The sequence below is a fragment of the Trachemys scripta genome, chromosome 16 (assembly GCF_013100865.1).
Source record: "Trachemys scripta elegans isolate TJP31775 chromosome 16, CAS_Tse_1.0, whole genome shotgun sequence".
Taxonomy (NCBI): Eukaryota; Metazoa; Chordata; order Testudines; family Emydidae; genus Trachemys; species Trachemys scripta.
In genome coordinates, this window is record NC_048313.1 from 1,641,992 (window position 1) to 1,664,421 (window position 22,430).

The 22,430-nt window shown below is 62.0% G+C and overlaps 1 protein-coding gene across 1 annotated transcript in view; it reads right to left on the reverse strand.

Annotated features, from left to right (window-relative positions):
- LOC117888750 (snake venom vascular endothelial growth factor toxin ICPP-like) overlaps window positions 1–796 on the reverse strand; it is a 9,890-nt gene extending 9,094 nt beyond the window's left edge. The window contains exon 1 of the mRNA XM_034792444.1: window positions 599–796. Coding sequence (XP_034648335.1) covers window positions 599–661 — 63 coding nt within the window. The 5' untranslated portion in view covers window positions 662–796. The remainder of the gene's footprint in view (window positions 1–598) is intronic.
- Between the last annotated feature and the right edge of the window lie 21,634 nt (window positions 797–22,430).

Consider the following 22,430-nt stretch of genomic DNA (forward strand, 5'->3'; position numbering starts at 1 on the left):
GGGGGGCTGGATCCGGGGGGCTGGAGCAGGTTGTGGGGAGGGGGCTGGATCCGGGGGGCTGGAGCAGGTTGGGGGGGGCTGGATCCGGGGGGCTGAAGCAGACTGCGGGGGGGGCTCTGCCGCCTACAGGACCGTGTCCCTCGGAGCCGGGCTGGGCGCGGCCCCCGAGCAGGGCCTGGCTCAGCGGCGCGGCCGGACAGTAGCATCGGGGGCGCCGCCCGGCGGAGGGGCCTTAGCCCCATGTACCCGGGGAACCGCGGCCTCTTCAAAGCGGGCCCGCCTGGTCTGCCGCGGGCTCAGAGCGAGCCGGGACCTGGGGGTTCCTGGGGGGCCGCGGGGCAGCAGGTGCCCGGTGAGCCGAGCAGCTGGCCAGGCTGGGAAAGGCCGGGGCAGGCCGCTCCCCCCCCGACCCAGCAGCTGGCAGGACGCAGGGGGGAGCCGGCCACAAACCGGCCCGGGGCAGGGCGCTGCCCCCCGCTCCGCTCCGCTCCCCAGCCCGGCCGGGCGCGGTGCCTGGCCGGGGGCGCTGGGCACAGGGCTCCGCAGCTCCCGGCGGGCGCCCCGTCCACGCAGGGCAGCGGGCGGGCCGGGCCCTTACCTGGCAGCGGGCTCCCCAGCACAGCAGGGCGGCCCCCAGCAGCCACCGGCTTCCCGGCCCCATCCCCGGGGCGCGGCGGGGCGGCTGCGGGGGAGCACGGGCAGGACACTGCGGCCCAGCCCGGCGTTTCTGCCCCCGGGGGCGCGGGCCCGCGGCGAGCTCTGCCTGCAGCCCGGACCGGAGCCCGGCAGCGTCTGACGCTGGGGCTGGGCTGAGCCGCGGGCTCCGGGCTGGGGGGGCGGGGGGCAGAGACAGGACGTTCCAGAGGGAGGATCCAACCCCAGAACCGGACCTGCGCTCCCGCCCCAGCCGCCAGCAAGGGGGAACCGGGGAGGGGTTATTTCCAATATACCCCCCTCATTCACCCCCAGCGCCCCATGCATCACCCCGGCGCTCCCTCCCCCTGCACCAACCCAGCCCCCATGTACTCCCCAGCGCCCCCTCCCCCTGCACCCCCCAGCTCCCCATGCATCACCCCAGCGCCCCTCTCTCTGCACCACCCCAGCCCCCCATATACTCCCCAGCGCCCCCTCCCCCTGCACCACCGCAGCCCCCATGTACCCCCCAGCGCCCCTTTCCCCCAGCCCCCCATGTACCCTCTAGCGCCCCACCCCCTGCACCACCCCAGTCCCCCATGAATCAATCCCAGCGTCCCCTCCCCTGGAACACCCCAGACCCCCATACATACATCTCAGAGCCCCCTTCCGGAGACCCTGGACTACATCCCCAGCTCGTTCTCCCTCCCTCCCCGTGCTCCTCCCGCCCGCAGGCCCCTCCGGGCCCCCGGCACAGCCCCGGACCCGCCACCTCCTGATTCCCGGAGAACCTCGTAAAGGGGCAGCTAGTGGGGGAGAGAAAGAGCGAAGTTAGTGGCGAGCGAGCGCTGGAAAGTGGGTCCCACAGGCTGCCCGCGCCGCGCCCTGAGCCAGGGGGTCGCTGCTGGGGACAGCAGGCCAGGGACGCTCCCGACCTCTTAAGGTGGCATCTGCTCCCAAGGTGAAGGCAGGGGGTGGGGAGCGGCGTAGGGTTTGCCCCCTGCCCACCACCCCCCCGTCGGTGACTCAGTCAGGGGCTGGCAGGGGGCGCTTCAGCGCAGCAGGGCAGGGAGCGCTGGGCTGCAGGGAGCAGGGTGGGGGCTCAGCAGGGGGCGCTGGGCTGCAGGGAGCAGGGTGGGGGCTCAGCGGGGGCGCTGCAGGCAGGGAGGGGGGCTCAGCAGGGGGCAGTGGTCTAACCCCTGGGGGTCAGTAGGGATCCAGTGGCGCTGAGCGCGGAGGTGACCCACCTCCAGCCAAACCCCGAAGGGGATGACAGGCCGCCACGTCCGTCAGTTTCAGTTGGATCGGGGCCGGCCCTTTGCTCCCTTTCCCACCCTGCCGCCGGGCTGTGTGGTGTCACCCAGCCATTGTGTTCCACCTCAGAGGTGGCTGCATTTCCGTGGCAAACGACTGGCTCCCGAGCGCTTCGGTATCCCGGCTCTGCGGTGGTGACTCAGGGCTTGTCTGCACTGGCCGTTCACAGCACTGCACCTTTCCCCCTCAGGGGTGTGAAAAAACACCCCCGGAACGCGCCAGTGTAGACAGTGCCCTGGTGCCCCTTCGTTCTTGCTGCGCGGTTATTTGATCCCGCTGCTGCGTTTCTGCCCTGCCTGGGGGCCTTCGGGTCGGGGTGTCTAGCCCCCCACCCCACCCCCAAAGGCTGAGAGCGGGAGGCTGCCTCTAGCCCAACCCCCGGCAGCGAACGGCGCTTGCTGGGCTCCTTCTCGCGGCTTGTCTCGGCCGGGCACAAGAGCAAATAAACACGTCGGGACCTCAGCAGAAGGGGCGGGGGGCGCCTCTATGGTGATTAGTTTATAGCTTCACTCGGGGGGCCCGTCTACACACCAGAGCCCGGCTCAGCCCTTCGGGACTCAAACTCTTAAGGATCGCGGCTGGGAGTTCCCTGCCCTCCCCCTTTCCCAGGGGAGGCAGAGTCAGGTCTCGAACCCAGATCTCCAGCGTGCCAGCCCCATCACCGAACTACCCTTTCCCTCCGTGACTGGCGTGAGACGCTTTCCGCCGCGTCTCGCCGCGCCTCGCCTCTCTTGGAAGGTGCGGCTGGTTCCAGGGGTGATGACTCCCGGCCCTGGGGCTGGGGTGTTGGGGAGGGGAGGGGTTGCACTTGTAGGGATGAGCTATGGGGCTGGAGAGTGGATGGTTGTTCTGGGGGCGGGTGGTGGAGAGGGACTGAACGGTTGGGATGGAGGAAGAGTCTGGCTGGGGAGGTAGGATGGGGAGGGGGGCTGCAGTGGGATATGGGGCTGGCAGTGGATGGTTGTCGGAGGGGGAGCTGATGGGGTGGCACCAGAGGAGGTGGGGCACTGGGATGGGGGCTGTGGTGGGCTATGGGGCTGGGAGTGGATGGTTGCTGGAGGGGGAGGGGCAGCTGATGGGGTGGGGGGAGAGAAGGGGGCAGTTTGGTGCTGGGATGGGTGGTTAGGCTGGGGTGGGGGCTGCGGCGGGCTATGGGGCTGGCAGTGGATGGTTGTCAGAGGGGGAGCTGATGGGGAGAGGAGGTGGGGTAGTAGGGTACTGGGTGGGGGCTGCGGCGGGCTATGGGGCTGGCAGTGGATGGTTGTCAGAGGGGGAGCTGATGGGGAGAGGTGGTGGGGTAGTGGGGTGCTGGGGTGAGGGCTGCAGCGGGCTATGGGGCTGGCAGTGGATGGTTCCCCGTGGCCCACGGGGGGCTGAGGGGCACCATGGGGGAGAGGGGCTGGGACCTACTGTCTCTGGCTCACTCAGCGCCCAGCCCCGTCTGCAGCTTCGGGGCCGGATCCTGCCCCGCTGCTCCCCAGGACAGAGGCCAGCGAACAGGAGGAAGAGCCGAGCCGCAGGGAGACTGCAGGTGGCCGGGCACGCAGCGTTGCCCCCTTAAGGGCACGATTGCATCAGCGAGTTCAATTCCTGGATGCAGCTGCTGTGACACTTGCTGGGCTCTGGCAGCCCCCGGGCAGTGCAGCGCACGGATACAGAGCCGACACTTGGCAAGGAAACGGCCCGAGCTGCTGGGTCATCGCCTGCCGTGTGCAGTTAGACCCAGCATGAAGATCAACTGCATGTCAGCTCCTGGGATCCCAAAGACCAATGGACAGGCCACGTTATACACAGGGACCCCTCGCTTGGTGCTGAGATGCAGCCACCTCTGGGGTGGGGCGCAGGGGCTGCTCATACATGGACCCCTCGCCCAGTGCTGAGATGCAGCCGCCTACATAGATTCCTAGAGTTTCAGGCCAGAAGGGACCATTAGATCAGAGTGTGACATCCTGCCCCAAAGGCAGCCAGGAGATGGCGCCTCCACCTCTGCCCAGGAGTTTGTCCCACCAGATAATCCCCCTCCCTGGTGAAGGTATAGGCCTTATTCCCAGCTGGAACGTGTCCGGCTCCAGCCCTGGGCTCGCTTCCTGCCTGTCCCCGGCAGATTGAAGAGCCCGGTGTCACCTGTATGTCCTCCCCCGTAAGGTGCTTAGACCGTGGGATTGTCACCTCTGAACCGTCCCTTGTCCGGCTGAGCTCGGCCTGGCCCGGCCCGGCAGCCACTTCTCCAGCCTTTGCCTCAGTACGTGGCTCTTGTCTGCCCCCTCAACCATTTTTCAACATCCTTTTAACACGTGGCCCCCGGAGCTGTATCTGCCTCCAGCGAGAATCACCTGCTGCGGTGGTGCAGCTGTGTCGGTCCCCAGGGCATCAGAGCGCCAAGGTGGGGCAGGTCATAGCTTTTCTTGGACCAGCTCCTGCTGGGGAGAGAGACAAGCTCTTGGTGGCTCAAAAGCTTAGGTCACCAGCAGACGCTGGCCCAATCACACATAGGACCTCGCCCTGCCCGCCTTGTCTCTTTGCCCCAGCGTCTGCAGACCCGGGAGCCAAAGATCTCAAAGCAAAATGGGGTGAAGATCATTCTTCCCCTGTTACAGAGCGGGAAAACGATTTCCCCCAAACTCACAGAGCAGGGAAAGGGAACCCAGGAGTCCTGCCTCCCTTAACCATTAGGCCCCACTCCCTTTCCATGGCCAGGAATAGAACCTAGAAGTTCTAGGCCCTTGTTCTATTGGCACATCCCTGGACCACCCCACTCTCCTGCAAGGTGCCCCCTGGGCTGGGTTCTGAGATGGACCCTTTGCAGTGAGAGGCCCATAGCTTTTGCAGCGAGGGTGGCATGGCCCAGCCACGTGGCTCACGTCCCAGGATGCCCATCACAGCTGGCATGAGGGGCACAAGTCCCCTGTGTCCATCACCACTCCCTGCCCTGGCCTCTCAGAACTACCCCTGCTCTGCCTACTGGCATCGCCAGAGCAAGTAGGCGAGACAGTTACTGAGGGGATAGAGCCCCCCCGCTCAGTCCAAACTCTTGGGCACCAGGCGCATGTGCCAGTCACTGCCCAGGCCACGGGTGATGCTAGTTACCAGGCGCTGCGGCCAGAGCTCCCAGGGCCTCAGGGCCCAGCCCCATTTGATGGGATCTGCGGGGCCTGTGGACTAGGCAAGGCAGCCCTGGGCCACCCAGGACACCTGGGTTCTCCAGGATTTGGCACTGCCATGGGCCAAGATTTACCAAAATGGCCACTGGTTTGGGGAGCCCCATTGACCCCCCCCCAGGATCTGCCTGCCAGAGCCACAAGCGTCTGCAGCTCCCACGTGGTTTGCTGCAGTTGGGAGCGATCGGCCCTTCTGAAACTCAGCCCCCAGGGGGCTGACTATGGGCCCCAGAAACAGGCACCTGAACTCAACAGCCGTTGGCCTGGGTGTGACTAAGGATGGGGGGTGGGGCCTCCTGTCTTGTTGCCTCAGTTTCCCCACGAGGGGGGCGCTGTTGGTGCGCAGATAACAGCGCTCAGTGTGCTCTGTGGTGGGCAGACATGGCAGGGTGCGGGCAGAGCTGTAGGGGTGCGGCGAGGTACCCCCTGTCCCTCCAAATGAGCTGGAGGGGACTGCAGGCTGTTCTGGGTGAGGGGCATGGTCCCAGCTGATCCCCAGGCCAGGCCATGCTCTGTGAGGTTGAGAGACCAGGGAAGGGGGGGTTGGGTGCAGCCAGGACAGGGAGGCTGGGGCTGGTAGCAGTAGCAGCCCAGCACGGGAGGGGGGGCAGCAGGGCAGCACAGAGGGGCCCTCGAAAGCCCCCAGACTATGGGACTGAGCTCTGCCATGAGGCCAGCGTGCAATCCCCCTGGCACACAGGCCGGGGGGGGGGGGGGGGGCAGAGGGGCACCAGGGCTGAGGTGCCCCAGGGGGTAGTTCCCCAGTGCGCCTCTAGTGAGCACCCCGTGGGGCTGAGTTCAGCACGGCCTTGCTTGGAGCACACACCCTGCAGGGATCCCTGCCATGCTGACATCCTGTGGGATCATCTGGTGGGTGCCAGGCCCAGAGCCTGCAGACCCCAGGGACCCTGCAGGGCTGGCCTCCATGTGGGTGATGCCCAGCGCAGGGACTAAGGGGTCTGACCAGCCCCACCTGATGGCTGGAGTTGCCCCTGCCATTGTGAGCTGCCCCAGCTAGGGGCCCTGGCTCGGTCCTCGCTGGCTGGGACGTGCGCTGGGGCAGGGTTAATCAGTCCCGGGTCCTCGCTGCATGGACCTGCTAGCCCCGGGCATGTGCCCTGCACCCCTCTCCTATCCCAACGTCCCTGCTACACAGGGCCGGCAGAGCGCCCCAGGAACGGCTCCTTTCCCGCCTGGCTCCAGGACGGCCTGTTGTGAGCTGCATTGGCAGGGTGTGACAATGTGGTTCTGGCGGGACCCAACTGAGAGTGCCAATTCAGGACAAATCGCTTAAAACAGGGCAGTTACAGCCCTAGGCTGGGGTTTTTCCACCTCTAAGGCAAACCAAACCAGCCAGACTAAGAGGACTTTGGTCTCACCCCACTGGCTAACCACAAGTCTCACAAGCAATTCCCTGAGAGACTCCAGTTTCCCAGTATCACCACCAGTGCCACTTGTTATGGGGACAAATGATTATGAAAACCAATACCCCAGTAAAAGAAAAAGGTTCTCCTGATCCCATAGGACCAAGCCCCAGACCCAGGTTAATATACAGATCAGATCTTACCCACAAATCACGCTGTTGCCAATCCTTTAGAATCTAAAATCTAAAGGTTTATTCATAAAAGGAAAAAGATAAGAGATGAGAGTTAGAATCGGTTAAATGGAATCAATTACATACAGTAATGGCAAAGTTCTCGGTTCAGGCTTGTAGCAGCGATGGAATAAACTGCAGGTTCAAATCAAGTCTCTGGAACATCCCCAGCTGGGATGGGTCATCAGTCCTTCGTGTAGAGCTTCCATTTGTAGCAAAGTCCCTCCAGAGGTAAGAAGCAGGACTGAAGACAAGATGGAGATGAGGCATCAGCCTTTTATAGTCTTTTCCAGGTGTAAGAACACCTCTTTGTTCTTACTGTGGAAAATTACAGCAAAATGGAGTCTGGAGTCACATGGGCCAGTCCCTGCATACTTTGCTGGGTTGCAAGGCGTATCTGCCTTCTCTCAATGGGTCCATTGTATAGCTGATGGTCCTTAATGGGCCATCAAGCAGGCTAGGCAGAGCTAACACTAACTTGTCTGGGATGTCACCCAGAAGCATAGCATAAGTTTGAAATACAGACAGTATAGAGCCAATATTCCTAACTTCAACTACAAAAGTGATACACACATATAGACAGCATAATCATAACCAGCAAACCATAACCTTGTCTTAGACACCTCACTTGACCCCCTTTATACAAGAGTTGGTGCCACTACAGGACTTTGGTTGCAACCATGTTCTATATGGTTCCAGATTATATCAATAACCTCACACAGGGGCACTGGCTCCCCTGCCCGCCTGGCTACAAATGCCATGGCCATGGGATCCAGCCTGCAGGCCCTGGGCCTTGGGGAAAGTGGCGTTCTCTGCTCTGAGCACAGAGCCCGGGTGCCTGGGCAGGGAACGTCCACCCGGAGCCCGGACTGAGCTGTATGAATCTGACACACCATCAGGGCCTTGCTGGGCCCTCAGAGCTGCTACCGGCCAGGAAAGCATCTGTGCCAGGGGTCTGCGTGTGTGTGTGTGTGTGTGTGTACATGAATGCTTGGGCAGAGCAGGGTTTGCTAGGTTTTCCCCCCACACACAAAGAGCAACCTTCAACATTCAGCCCGAACAACTTTTATTTTAGCAACTGGACAAGAAAGAACAAAAGTAAAGTCTCTGTAGGAGCGAGAGAGTCGAGTGTGTACGTGTGAGTGTGTGAGTGACTGGGTGCATGCGTGACTGAATGCACATGTGACTGTATCCTGGGGTGACATTACCCCAGCCCTGCCTCCCCACTGCCAATGCAGCTGCAGGCAGGAGGCCGCTGGAGCTGCCACGGCGCAGGCCCCATGAAGACGAGCTGTCTTTGCTGCGCCTCGCGGGCTGGGTGGGCTGTGTTTGAAAGAAGCGTGGTGGTCTAGCAGAGGGCTCCGTGACAGGGGAATAAGTCACTTCCCCTCGGGCTCGGCCGTTCGGCGCTGGCTCTGGCTCCAGGTCTGTGCAGCGATGGAGCCCTGATCCCGGGTGGAGCCACTGGCTGGCTCGTAACACACACAATTAACACCTGTAATTAGATCAGTTCTGGGCTGTTTTCCCAGCCCCTCATGCTCAGTGACCGCATCTCAGCCATGCCACCAAACACCGAAGCAATGGCCCTCGTTGCCCGTGTGGAGCCAGGAAGGCGGCTGGGCCCCTGCTGGGGGGAAGACAGGGAGGGGAGGGCTGTGCCCGGCCTTGGCCAGCTTGGGGATGGCCTGGGGCCGTGCACACGGGCTGGGCAGAGGGCACTGGTGACGGTTTCAGACGGGATGGGGCGGTGGAGTGCCCCAGTCACTAGGCAATGCCAGCTTTGTGAGATGCCGTGGCCTCCTGCGTGAGGGCAGGGAGGAGCTGGCTGGGTACCCTGGTGCCCCCACAGCCGCGGAAAGAGAGGAGGGGGCAGGGACAGGCCCGAGCCCCCCAGTCAGGGAGCCGAGTGAGGAGGGGGCAGCGCTGGGGAGAGGCTCGGGCTGATGGATGCTGCAGGGCGGGCGGCTCTAAGGGCGGGCAGGGCCCAGCTGGCACAGGCGTGGCTCCCACTTGTGCCAGGGCAGCTTTTGGTACCCGCTGGGAGGGCGCAAGTGGGGGAGAGGGACGGGGCATCTCCTGCCCAGCACCCAGGCGGGCCCAGCAGGACGGGGTGAGCGCAGAGCGGGCTGGCAGCAGAACCCGCACCTGGATGGAGCCGTGGCCCCTTCACCAGGGCAGGGTCCAGGCCAGGGGGACCCGCACTAGCCAGGGGTCAGGCAAGGCCTGCTGAGTTCAGCCCCTCTCCTCCCTTGTCACACCTGTAGTTCTTGCTGGGGTCTAAGCCCCACGTTGCCCAGGGCTGGCTGGGGCAGTTTGCAGCCCAGGGAGTCAAGGAAGAAGTGGGCAGCCAATCGCTTACCAGAGCTACGTCAGTGTAGCCGAGTGCATAGCATGGGGGAGGGGCTGGGCGCCAGGACTCCTGGGTTCTGTCCCTGGCTCTGGGAGGGGAGTGGGGTCTAGTGGTTAGAGGAGGGGAGGCGGGAGCCAGGACACCTGGGTTCTGGCTCTGGGAGGGGAGTGGGGTCTAGTGGTTGCGGGGGGGAGCTGGAACCAGGACTCCTGGGTTCTGTCCGAAGCTCTGGGAGAGGAGTGAGGTCTAGTGGTTGGGGGAGGGGGGGGTGGAGCCAGGACTCCTGGGTTCTGTCCCGAGCTCTGGGATGGGAGTGGGGTCCAGGGATGAGTCCGGGGAACCAGGACTCCTGGGTTCTATTCCTTGCTCTTCTGTGGACTTTGATCTCATCATTTGTCCCCTCTGCACCTCGCCCCCACCTGTGTAACGGGGATATGATACCTACTCACCTCTCGGAAGGGCTTGGGGACACACATGAAAGGACCCCCAGCCACAGACACTGGCGGGGTGGAATCTCCCTGTTTCTGGATGAGCGTCAGCTGGCCCCATTGCCCACGGGCAGGGAAGCTGGGCACCCCAAATGAGTAGCGACAATGAAACGTGTCCAACCTGCCTGGGCCCGTCCCAGCGAGCTGTGCTGTGGAGCTTGTGACACATTTAACCCGGGCTGTCCTCCTAGCCCTGCACCGGTCACTCGGGCCAGGAGGGAGAGGCCAGCTTTGAAATCTCTGGACACAGCCCTGCGTGGCTGGGCCCCGCCTCCCTTGTCACAACCCCGCAGCTCGGGGGGGGCTCGGACGCAGGGTGGGGTAAATATTGTACATCCCATAACAACCCTCCACCCCGGGTCTTTTCCCCCCGGGAGCGCAGGTGTTTAATGGAGGTGGGTCGGTGTCATTGCCAAGATGGGGAAACCGAGGCACCAGGCGATGATGGGCAGCCCGGAGCTTCTGCAACCTCTGCTCTGCCACTGGCCACTCATCCAGCCCAGCTGGGTCCAGTCCAGGCCTGACACCCCCACCCCTCTGGCTGCATCCGCCCCATGGCCCAGCCCAACGGTGAGGGGTGGGGGGAGTGTCTGTCATACCCCCACCTGGGCTGGGGGAGAATCACCCAGGCACTGGGGGAAGCTGATGGGGGGCGGGGGTCAAAGGCTCGGCTGCTGGGAAAGGAGGAATGGGCTGAGACCCTGGACTCCTTTGGGGACACCCTCCCCAGAGTGAATCCGCCCCACAAGCTTGGCCTCTGGGGGGCGCCCCTTGCAGGCGATGGTGCCGTGGCGCGTTTCCAGAGGGCTGCCCCCTTCCAGTCCCGCAGGCTGGCCCCCGGGGAGCGGGGCCGGCGTGGGAATGGCTGGGGAGAGCAGGGCTGTTCCCCTGGGAGGCCGCGCGGCTCTGAGAAATGCCGGCGGCAAAGGCTGATGTGACGTTAATGCGAAGGGTCGGGGTCACGTACAGTGTAAACACGGCGCAGGGTTATTCTTGGACGTCCTGATCCGTCCCTGTGCCTGGGAGCCCAGCGCAGCCCTGGCCCCAGGCCAGTCCCCTCACCCCACTCACTGCCCGCTCCAGCCCCCGCGGAATGGGCGCCCCCAGTCCAGGCCCCAGGGTGCCATGCTGGGACCGAGAAGCCAACGATGGCAAGGAGCCCTCAGTACGGGGCCAGCAGCAGGGCCACGCAGCAAGGGCAGAGCCAAGGGGTCGCCCAGCCTCGGTCAGGGTCACCCAGTGTCAGCCTTGTGACAGATTGGGTCACAGAAACCCCCTTGGGAGCTGCCACCTGATGTGCTGAGTCTACCTCAGAGCCCGTTTTCCCTGCCAGCTTGGGACTTCAGAACCCTGCCTTGTTGAGCCAGACGCGCCAGCCTGCTGCAAACACAGACCCAGGTCTGAACCACGTCCCCCAAAGCTGCAGACTTTAACTGAAAACCACTTAGCAGGTACTCCTGTCTCCAGCTCCCAGATACTCAGTTCCCAGTGGGGTCCAAACCCCAAATAAATCCCTTTTACTCTGTATAAGGCTTATACAGGGTAAACTCATAAATTGTCCGCCCTCTATAACACTGATAGAGAGATATGCACAGCTGTTTGCTCCCCCAGGTGTTAATTACTTACTCTGGGTCAATTAATAAGCAAAAGTGATTTAATTAAGTATAGGATTTATTAAGGATTTAAGTGGTTCCAAGTAATAACAGACAGAACAAAGTAAGTTGCCAAGCAAAATAAAACCAAAACACGCAAGTCTAAGCCTAATGCATTAAGAAACTGATTACAGATGAAATCTCACCCTCAGAGATGTTCCAATAAGCTTCTTTCACAGACTAGACTCCTTCCTAGTCTGGGCCCAGTCCTTTCCCCTGGTACAGTCCTTGTTCCAGCTCAGGTGGTAACTAGGGGATTTCTCATGACTGCAGCCCCCTTTGTTCTGGTCCACCCCCTTATATAGCTTTGGCACAAGGCGGGAATCTTTTGTCTCTCTGGGTCCTCACCCCTCCTTCTAAATGGAAAAACCCCAGGTTTAAGATGGAGTCCAGTACTAGGTGACTTGGTCACCTATCCTGCGAGACCCCCAGCCTCCATTCTTCAAGGCCTGACTCACGGGAAGGCTTGCAAGTAAAACAGACCAATTGTCCTGGTTGACGGGAGCCATCAAGATTCCAAACCACCATTAATGGCCCACACTTTGCGTAATTACAATAGGCCCTCAGAGCTAGATTTCATATTTCTAGTTTCAGATGCAAGAATGATACATACAAATAGGATGACCACACTCAGTAGATTATAAGCTTTGTAATGATCCCTTACAAGAGACCTTTTGCATGAAGTATATTCCAGTTACATCATATTCACTCTCATTAGCATATTGTCATAGACTCATATGGAGTGCAACGTCACAAACCTCAGCAGCGGCCCCCCCCTGGGCTGGGCGGGGCTGGCAGAGCCGGGCTCCGCAGTGCCACGCCCCGCCCGTGGCCAGGCTGGCCTCAGCATTGTGTCCCCTGCAGCCGAAAGGCAGGCTGGGGAGTGGATGGGGTGGGCTGGGATTGGCCCTTCGCCCCCCTCCTGCCCCCCAGCCCCTCGCCTTGGCAACTGGCTGCTTTGCCCAGACGTGAAGCAGCTTGTCTCCTCGACGTGGCCGCCTCATGCGGGGTGGCAGTTCCCCAGGCCTGACCCCACACCAGGCTCACCCCTGCCCGGGGAACGGAAGGGCAGCCAGAGACCTGCCCCCCCCCCCCACCCGCTTCCTCTCTGGCCTCAGCCCGGCTGTTTACAGGGGAAGCGGCTCACTCCGGGGAGGCTGCGGTTTGCTCCGGGGCTACGGAGAGGGTAGCGGGGTGGGGGTGGGGGGAGAGGAGAGAGAGAGAGAGAGAGAGGAGGTGTATGGGAATAGATAGATAGATAGATAGATGGGGTGTATGGGGATAGATAGATAGATATGTATAGGGATGGATGGAGGGATGGATGGATGGAGGGGTGTGTGTTGGGATGGATGGATGGAAGGGTGTGCATGGAGAAGGATGAATGGACAGAGGAGTGTTACTAGGATGGAAGGAAGGAGGGGTGTGTACAGGTATGGAGGGAGGGGTGTGTATATGGATGGATGGAGGGGTATGAACAGGGATGGAGGGATGGATGGAGGGGTGTATGAGATGGAGGGATTCGATAGAGGGGTGTGTACAGGGATGGATGTGTATGGGGATGGAGCGAGGGTTATGAATGGGGATGGATGGATGGATGGATGGATGGATGGAGGAGTGTGTATGGGGAGGGAGGGAGAGAGGGTTGTGGATGGGGTAGGGCCCTAGGGATTGCTGAGCTAGTGTTGATCTGGGGCGGGGCAGGGGGCCCCCGGCGCAGCCCAAACCCCCTGGTAGTGATACCCTGGCACCTTGGGAGAGAGGGGCGGCACTGGGAGCTCTGTGCCCCTGGCTCTGTGCCAATGGCTGGGTGTGGGCAGCTTAGCTAGTTTCCCCTGTGACAGCCGGCTTTGGCAGCCCCAGATGGGTTCCTGAGCTGGGGGGTGGCAGCACCCCCTGCTTCCCGGGGAGCCGAGCCCTGAGCCGCTCCCACAGCCCTGCTGTGTCTGTGTCTCCCTGCCCGCTGTGGGCACGGTGGCCGCTGCCTGGGACACAGGAAAACGCCGACACCACAGGCTCCAGCCTGGCTTCCTTCTGGGTAAACAAACCTCTGGGAGCCAGGGCAGCCCGGAGCCTGCAAGGCCCCCTGGGGCAGGCCTAGGACTGTGGGGAGGGGACACCCCGGACACCTGGGTTCACATGGGGCAGGCCTCCCACACTGGGACTGGGGGGAGTGACACCCCAGACACTTGGGTCCCCCGGGACAGGACAGAAGCCCTACGACTGGACGATGGGGAAACAGACCCACCACCCAGCTGACCCCCTGCTCACCCAAGGCTGTTTGAGGTGCTTTTCGCCCAGTTAAGCTCTAAGGATGTTAACCCTTTGCTTGCCGGGTTCCATCCCAGCCCGCAGCCCCTCCCCCACAGGCTTCCGAAGGCCAGGCTCTGTGCCCCTCAGGGCGCTGGGTGCTGGGCCTGGCACAGGGGTGGGTGGGGTGAAATAGCCCCTGGACCTTGGCAGGCTCCTGGACCCAGCCCATTCATTTCACATGCACACCCCCACGCCACTCACAAGGATCTGGGTGTGGCCCCCTTGCGCTCAGCCAAGTCAGCCCCACTGCACAGGCCTCTGCCACTGGAGCTGAAGGAGGGTCTCCACTCGGCAGGAGCAGTAGTAGGCTCTTATCCTCCCAGTGCACCAGGCGTTAGTGTCAGGCCTGGCTAGCATGAGCTGGGTGCATGACGGGAGCAAAGGCAGTGGGGGCAGGGCAGGAGTGGGGAAGGCAGAGAAGCAGGAGGCAGCAGCATTCAGCTTCTCAGGGCTGCAAGTTCCTGGCCCAAGGCCAGCCACCTGCCTGGGCCTGCAGAGACCACCTGACACAGCAGCAGAGGGTGCCGATGGGCTGTTCACTCTGAACCCTAACGATGGCAGAACGTCCTCAGTGTTCATCCAGGGCCAGGTGTTGGGGACGGGGCTTGTAGCTGTGGCCGCGGCTAGAGTAAAGTCCCACCCTCTCACCCAGACCCTGTGTCACTGCGAGCCAGTGACTGTGTGAAGGGGCCGCACATTGGGTCTAGCCCTGCCCCCTGCCGGGGCCAGGGGATGTGCTGGGGCCTGACACCACCAAAGGCAGCAGGATGGGTCCAGGGCCAGGCCCCGGCAAGGGCACTTGCATGGAGCCAAGGGCTCTTCACCCCGAGCCAGCAAACAGGAACACGTCAAGGACTCCTGTCCACAGCCTCCTGTCGGCTTCACTGGGCACAAGCCGCAGCGGTGGGGCCATGGCATCGGCCCAGCCCAGCGCGGGCTGGAGCAGCAGGCCAGCTCCTGCCGCGGGGTGGGGGTGGGGGGTGTTTTCTGTCCCTGTCTGACCCCCCTTGCTGAGGCGGAAGGTGCTCAGAGATGGGGGGAGCCCATCTGCTCTCAGAACAGCATGGGGGGGGGGGACTGGGGACCTTCATTAGCAACCCCCGAGGGACTCCCAGCCTGGGCTGCTCCCCTGCAGCACCTGGCACAGACCGAAGGGAGATGGGGGCAGTGAGGGGCCGGGTGGTTACTGCAGCATCTTGCCCCGGAGAGCTGGGTGAGACGCAGGTCACGGATGGTTGTTTGCAAAGACCACAAAACCACAGAACAAACTGGCATTTGTGTCCGTCTCCTCTCAGGAGAGACACCAGGGCTGGGCTAGCAGGGGGCAGCAGGTCAGGACTGAGGGCCCCTGGCAGAGCTGGGGCATGAGGGAGTCCAAGCCTCAGAGAGAAGGGGGCTGCGGGTCGGGAGGGAGTATGGGGCACCGGCAGAGCCAGGGTGGAGGCTGGAGGCTGTTGTTTTGCTCCGGTCTCAGGCTCTGCTCCCCGCCTCTCCCATAACCAGGCTCCCAGCCTGGCACCGCCCTCAGCCAGGCCCCCTGGCCTAGAACGGCCTGGATCCCGGCAGGACCACGCACCAGGGTTCATTCGGGTCCTTGGGCGGGGGGACGAGTTTGGGCGCCGTGCTCCCGACTGGCAGAGCAGAGCCCTGGGGCGGCATGGGGCGGGTGGCACAGGGGGTGGGATCAGCTCTGGCTTCTGCCCAACGCCCAGCCCGTCGGGCACTTCTCCAGACGGGTCTGTCCAGACTTCCTGGAGCCGCTGCAGGCTGGAATCCCCAGAGGCCCCCTCCGGTGCCCCCTCCTCCCCCCAAGCTGGGATCCCTAGAGCCCCCCTCTAGTGCCCCCAAGTTGGCATCTCGGCAGGCCCAGCAGGGCCCCTCGCCCTCTCTTCAGTCGGGGTCTGTCCAGCCCTCTGCTCTCAGAAATGGAGCGACCCTCCCGCCCCAGAGGCCCTTTCCAGTCCTGGCACCGTCCTCCCACCCCCCCCCCCTGTCCCCTTCGAAGAGTCCCCCCCCCGAAGCCATGCAGGAGACAGCAGCGCCCTCTAGTGGCCACAGTCCGAGTGCAGCTCCCAGCCCAGCCCCTGCTGCCAGGAGGGTCAGGCCTGGGACCCGCCCAGGCCGGGCACCAGCCAGGTCTGGGCGGCTCAGCGGGAAGAGGGACAAAGTGGCCTCTAGTGGATGCTTCCAGATGGATGTTTCTATGATCTTCCCTCTGGGACAGCCAGGAGTTGAGGTCTGGAGACTTGGCCAGGGCCCACGGGCAGGGCAGGGGTAAGCCGGGAATAGAACCCAGGTGCCCGGGATGTCAGCCCATCGCCCTGCCTCCAGCCCAGCCCATCCCCCCCTCTCCTCAGCCCCCCACTGTATTTTGCTTGGGTGAGGAAACTCAGCCAGGCTGCCCCGGCTCTCAGAGTGGCACGGCAGGCACCAGGCAAGTCGCGCCAGCCTCCTCTCCCGGGACGTGGGATGCAGCGGGTGCTGCAGGTGCCCCAGCACCCCGGGAATCACCTGGTCGGAGCCGGCCTGTCTTCTCCCTTCACCCAGGGCCGCTCCTGCAAAGGAGGGTTCAAAACGGGGGTCAGGGCTATTTTTGCACCTGTATGGCTGAGAACCATGGCCTGGGGGTGGATTTCTGTGTGTGTTTCCTTTAGGCACGAGCCCCCCCCCCCCCCCCCCCCCCGCCCTGGGGGGGCCCCCAGGGTGCTCTCACTGACAGCGCTGGGGGCAGAGGGCGTTGTACCTGTATTAACCACGGCTCCCTTTCTCCGCAGTGACTAGTAATAGCAATAACCGCTCTGCGGTAGCGCGTCCAGCCGTTCATCTCCAAGCACTTTACAAAGTAGGTCAGTATCATGCTCTCCATTGTATAGTGGGGAAACCGAGGCAGAGAGCGGGGCCGTGACTTAGCGAAGGTCACCCCACAGCGGCAGAGCCAGGCACACAGCACCCAGCTCTCCTGCATCCCAGGTCAGGTCTCTATCCACTAGGACACGCTGCCGGGGTGAAAACACACACCCCCTGCCCCCGTGCCAGCACTCCTGCTCCTGGCCCCCACGTGTCACCAGCGTGGGGCCAGCTGGACAGCTGTAATTGACCAGTGGGATTCGGCACCAGCCGTACAGCGGCTTGACAGGCCCCAGCCCTTTGGAATTAGCTCTGCTTATGAGTCCTCTGCTGGGTCCCCTAGTTCTCTCTCTGGGTGGGCCGTGGAGTTTTTATAGCATGCTGGGGAGCTGCAGAAAGAAAAAGGTTGAGGACCCCTGCCCTGGTGGGTGCCCCGCTGCGCTCCACCCCCTGCCCCCGGATCCCTTCTCGGCCACTTGGACTCCAGATCCGGAGCCGCGCCGCCCTGGGATGGGCCGTCCCTGAGTCCCTCTGTGTCCCGTTTCCTAGATTCCCAGGCCGGACGGGCCCGTTGGGCTCTGCTCATCTGGCCCCCTGTATCACCCAGGCTCGAGCCCTGCCCCGCAATGACTCCTTGGGCCGAGCTGTTAGAAAAACATCCCATCTTCGTTTACAAATGGCCAGTGATGGAGAATCCACCGCGCCACCGGCTGTTTTCCCAACAGTTCCCTGCTCTAAACCCACCCGCGCTGCTCCCGGCACAGACACCTGCAACTCCCGGAGTGTGCGGTTCCTCTTCTCCCCAAGCCAGCAGGGCTGGGGCAAACCCAAAGGGCAGCCGGGCACCCCGTAGCTGCTGGCACACACGGGGTGGGAGGTGGCTGAGCCGGCAGGGACCAGAAGCCCCTTTCAGGCAGGCTGGTCGGCTCACGTGTTCTGGGGCAGTGAGATCACGCCCAGGGTGAAGGGTGAGGTAGAGGGACACCGGCCTGGCGGCTGAATTGGCAGTGCCGGTTCGGTGCAGCCGGGATGGACACACAGTGCCTCCGTGCAGGGCGCCTACCTCCCCTGGGCTCCCTTGTGGCCACAGCTCACCCTTTAGGAGCCTACGTCCAACCCCGAAGCGCCGCTGGGGACCCACAAAACCCCTCCTCGGGTGCCGCTGAGCCCTGGAGGCACCTAAACTCCCCCTGGCCCCGAATTTTCCCCTATTAACGTCCCCGCAGTCCTGAACAGGGGCTCAGCTGGGTAAGTCCTAGCAGCTCGGTGCCTGACGCACCCATGGGGGTTTCACCCCCCTAGATGTTGCCCTGCCAGCCTCACCCGGGGGCCTGAGTCCTAGGTGGGCTCGGGGCACGTCTGAACCCGCCCCACACAGCCGGAGGAGGAGGAAAAGGGGATGGTGCCATGTGACCCAGGGGTTGGGGCATTCACCCAGCGGGTGGGAGGTCCAGGGTCAATTCCTTGCCTGGCCTGGCGGGAAGCAGGGCTTGCCTGGGTCCCCCGTTACCCAGGAGAGTGCTGGGTGCAGGGTGCAGCCCGCCTTCAGTCTCTCCCGTGCCAGCCGGGCCAGGAGCAGGCGAGTGCCCGACCACTGGCTAAAAGCCCTAATGGGGGGAGCACGGCTTAGGCCACACTGCCTCTCCTGGGCCTCTCCCATTGGTTGGCACAGGCAGAGCCCATTGGCTGGCATCTCTCTCCCCATGGATTGCACCCGGCAGCAGGGCACCCAAGTCCCCCTGGCCAGTCCCACCCAAAGGAGCCTGGGAGCCGAGCTGGGCCCATGGCTGGACAGCTGCTAACCCAGACAACAATCAGCCGTGGGGAAAGAGCATCTGAGTTTAAACACATCAACAGGAAGGCGAGGAACTTGCAGCTGTCGACACTGTGGGTGATGCAAGGGGCTGGTGTCTGCAGAGAACAATGGGTTGTTGTCTGCAGCCAAGGGGACCAGGAGAGCGAGAGCACCTGTGTTCGCTCCCAGTCCCTTCTGCCCTTAGACATCCAGGCTCTGTGCTGAGGAGGGGGAGTTTCCTAACTGGGGGGACCGTGAGTTCAAACCTCACCCCAAGGCCTGTAAGTGAGACCTCCGCAGACTTCACGCCTTGTTCTTACCAGCCACGGCCAGGACCCCAGGCAAGTACAAGCCACGGACAGAACAATGAGGTTACACAAAATCACTCCAGGCACAGCTGGGGATAGAACCCAGGGAGGGGGGACCCAGAGCTTGGTTCGCGCAGTGGTCAGGTCGCCCAGCGGTGCCTCGTGCCCATCCAGAATGTGGAGAGGTGCTAAACTTAACCCTCCGAAATCCAGGAAATACGACATCCCCCCGCCCCAATACACCTTGAACGCTGCCCCCGGAGATGGCATCAGCCACTGGGAATGGGTCAGGAAGCGGGAAGTTGCCATAATAGGTAGGCACGAGACAGGACGAAGACTGTGCCATTGTTCGTGTGGCGTTGTGGCGTAACCCCTCTGCCAAGCACTGGGTTCAAATGTCTGGGGCGCCTCTTAAAATTCACACAGACCCCAGCTCCAGCCCTGTGGGGAAGGGTGGACTGTTTGTAATACTTTGCTTATGTGTGACTCAGTTTACCCACCCATGTGGTATTGCTATTCACTGGGTGGGAAGGGACTGAGTAGAGTGGACTGTCAGATCCGTTGTAGTTAAGTTTCAGACCAGTTTTCTATTTAAAGCTTGAATCCTGTCAGTGGTCAAAAAGCGTACGGTTGCTCGGATTGCCTTGAAATTTGGTGTGCCGCCTCATGGGAGTGTGGAATAGGGCAGTGATCCAAGTTTGGGGTTGTTTCACCGATGAGTTCCTGAGATACAGCCCTCTAAAGGTGCATGACTTTTACCAGTGGGTTTGTGCCCATGGCTACGGATCAAAGTGTTATGTTCATGGTGCGCACCCAGAGAAGTGAGATACAAACCTCAGTCCTCTGGCTGGAAGGTTGTAATGTGACGTGACTTAATTTCTTCGAATTCAGAAGGATAAAGGACCAAAACCAGAGAGAGACAAAACAGGCTGCTCCCTAAGGCAGAGAGGCCCAAACTCATCCCACTCCCCTTACTCTAGGCTGGCCCTCTGCAGACCAGTTACTGCTAGACCTAGATCACAGACTTCGATATAGAGCTGGGAAGAAGCAGGGGCCAGGAAAACCCTGAGGCATTACAGTGATCGATCTCTATTTGACTACAGGTTTCAATTTGCCTCACCTCTCCCCTGTAAATCCCTCAGTTAACTAACGCCATTAACAAAAATCACAAGTTCGGCAGCCTTATGGGAGGTCTGTGATTTTGCTGCAATCAACGGTAGATGTCAGGGAGAGAAATTGACACCGGCTCTCTGGCTGCTGTTCCCTAGCCGTACTCTGTCGATCTCCCACTGCAAATCCCTCCCCTCCCTCAGCCGCCTCCTCTGGCCAACAAAACCTGCCACCATCTGTACTAACTTCAGGGGCTGCCTCCTGCAGCCCTTGCTTAGGCCTGGTAACGGCTGATCGATGGGCCTCTTCATTGTCTCCCCTTTGACCTCCCCACCCCGCCAACCTAGGCGGTGTCTGTGGTGGGGTTTTCACCGCGGAGTGCGCTCAGGACGGCTGGTCTAAGGAGATCAGGTCCGGGAGAGGTCGCTCTCACGTGCCCTGCCTCCGGCCACGGAGAGTAAGCCTCAACCACGACTAAGGGCATTTGCTTCTTCGGGCCTGCAAAGTCACGGCCCAGCTGTTGCTGGGATTTCCTAGCCCTGGCTGTCTGGTGCCGTTTCTGGCACGTTGCAATGGCTATTCCAGGAGTCCCACTGGCAGAAATAACTTCTGGCCGCCCCCTTCATTGTCACTAGCCCGTGGCATTACCCGCACAAAATCCTCTGTTACTCTCACACGCTAGGGGCACCCACCTTTACCCAGTTCCTCGGGCTCAAGGCGTCACCCTCTTAATTTAGGCACCCACCCGTAGGTGCCGAGTCCGTGGGTGCTGCGGGGCTGGAGCACCCATAGGGAAAATTTAGCTCCACACCCACCGGTAGCCAAGCTCTCCCCATCCCGCTTCCTCCCCCCCTCGCCTGTCTTCTTGACCACGTGGCCTGGGAACCCATCCCATGGCTGCACCTGGCCCCCAGCGTGCGATGGATGCAAGTTGGGTGGACCTGGGGTAGGGTGACCAGATGTCCTGATTTTATAGGGATAGTCCCGATATTTGGGACTTTTTCTTATATAGGTTCTTATTACCCCCCACCTCCTGTCCCGTTTTTTCTCATTTGCTATCTGGTCACCCTATTTGGCTGCAGATCTGCACTGCTGCCACCAGGGGGCAGCCTGGACCCATTTCTGCTGGGCTGCCAGTCCCCGACGGGACGGGGAAAAGTGATCGGGTGGGTCAGATCGAGTGCGCTGCTGGGGACTTGCGGGTCTGGCTCTGGGTCCGACCCCCTAGTCCGGGGTCCCATTTCCAGGCCAGACGCCCCTGATGACAAAGAAAGAGCCTGTGTGCACTGGGACTTGCAGAAAGCAGGGCCCCTGCCCCCCATTTCCCTGGGGGTTCACCCCACCCAGCCCTGGTGTTTCCCTGCCCGCTCAGTGCCCCCAGCCAGGCCCTCGGGGCAGGACGTGGGACCCTGGTGTAACCCTCTGGACACGGACACTTCCAGGCCCCTGTGTGAGGACAGCAGGTGCCCAGCCTGGCGGGGTCTGGATTCAGAGAGGTCAACGCCAGGAGGGACCATTGGCCGAGCTTGGGACGGCCCTGCCCTGCCCACCTGTCCGGCCCAAACGATGAACGAGCATCGGATCCGTTCCAACGCTGCAGGAGCCCCAGGCCGCAGCGGGCACAACCCCATGGATTTGGGGGAAATTGCAAAACCGAAAGGAAGAAAATGAGGGACACTCGGAGCCCCGGCCCTCTGATTAGCTGATCCACCACCATTGTCTATAGCAGTGGTTCCCACACAGGGTCCCCCGGGGGCCTGCTATGGGGGGGTCCCTCCCTTGAGCCAGGCCCAGAACGTGCTTCTGCCCCATGGAGGAAGCCATCCTGTTCTCCACGTGGAGCCCCAGGCGCAGCGTGCGAGGCACGTGGGAGGTCATGATCCAGTAACACTGGAAAGGAAAGGGGGCTGGGATACTCAATAAGACGCCAGAAGGGTCCTTAGGGGAAATCACTGACCTAGAGCCCAGAAAACTGGCCCCTGGCCCCATTAACGCCTCTCAGCATAACACCCTGTCTCCTCTCGGCCCTTCTCCGCAGCGTCTGCCCTCTGCCCCAGGCAGGCAGAAGAGAAATAACTAAAGGGATAGGAGGAGATTGGGGGCAGGGAAGAATGGGGCATGTACACAGCCCCTGCAATCGAGGAAGGGGGAAATGAGTCCCGCGCAGGCCTCCTTGGGGAGGGGGAAATGGAGGGGAGGGGGTATGGAGATGCACACAGCCTCTGGCAGGAGGGGAAAGGCGAGAACAGGGGGTAGACAGAATCCCCGGCCTGGAAACAGGAACGGGACCACTCATGGAGCCTCTGCCATGGGGGATGCCGAATTGAGGGCAAGGGAGAACGGGGGGCACACACAACCCCTGACCCAGGGAGAGGCAGGAAGGCACCCAGAACCTCTTGCGAGGGGAAGGTTTGAGGGAGGGGGTTGCAGGGAGTCCCTCAAATAGCATGGAATGAGAGGGAGTTTGTTGGGGGGATGCAGGGAACCCCTGAGCTGCACAAAGACTTCAGCCCACAGCAGCAAGCCGGCTAATCTGGTCTGATCTCCTGCCTAGCCCCTGTTGGCGAAAACATCTTCCGGACAGGCAGAGCTGGCAGCAGGGTGCCAGTCCCAGGGGGCAGCAGGGGCCAGCTGGAAACTCCGGCATTTCAAGATTTAAAAGAGGAAAAATTCCCAGGGAAAGGGGTTTGCTGCAATTTGTCATTAACAAAGGGCGACGACGCGGCCCCGGCTCGCCCTGGGAGAAGTCGGCGCAGGTTTTGGCCTGACAAAAGTTTAAGCCCCTTGGCTTGAAGAGGGAGTGTGGGGGGGGGGGGGGACAGTTCATTCCAGGGGTTAGTTCCCCTCCCTTGGCCTGATCTCTAATCCCAG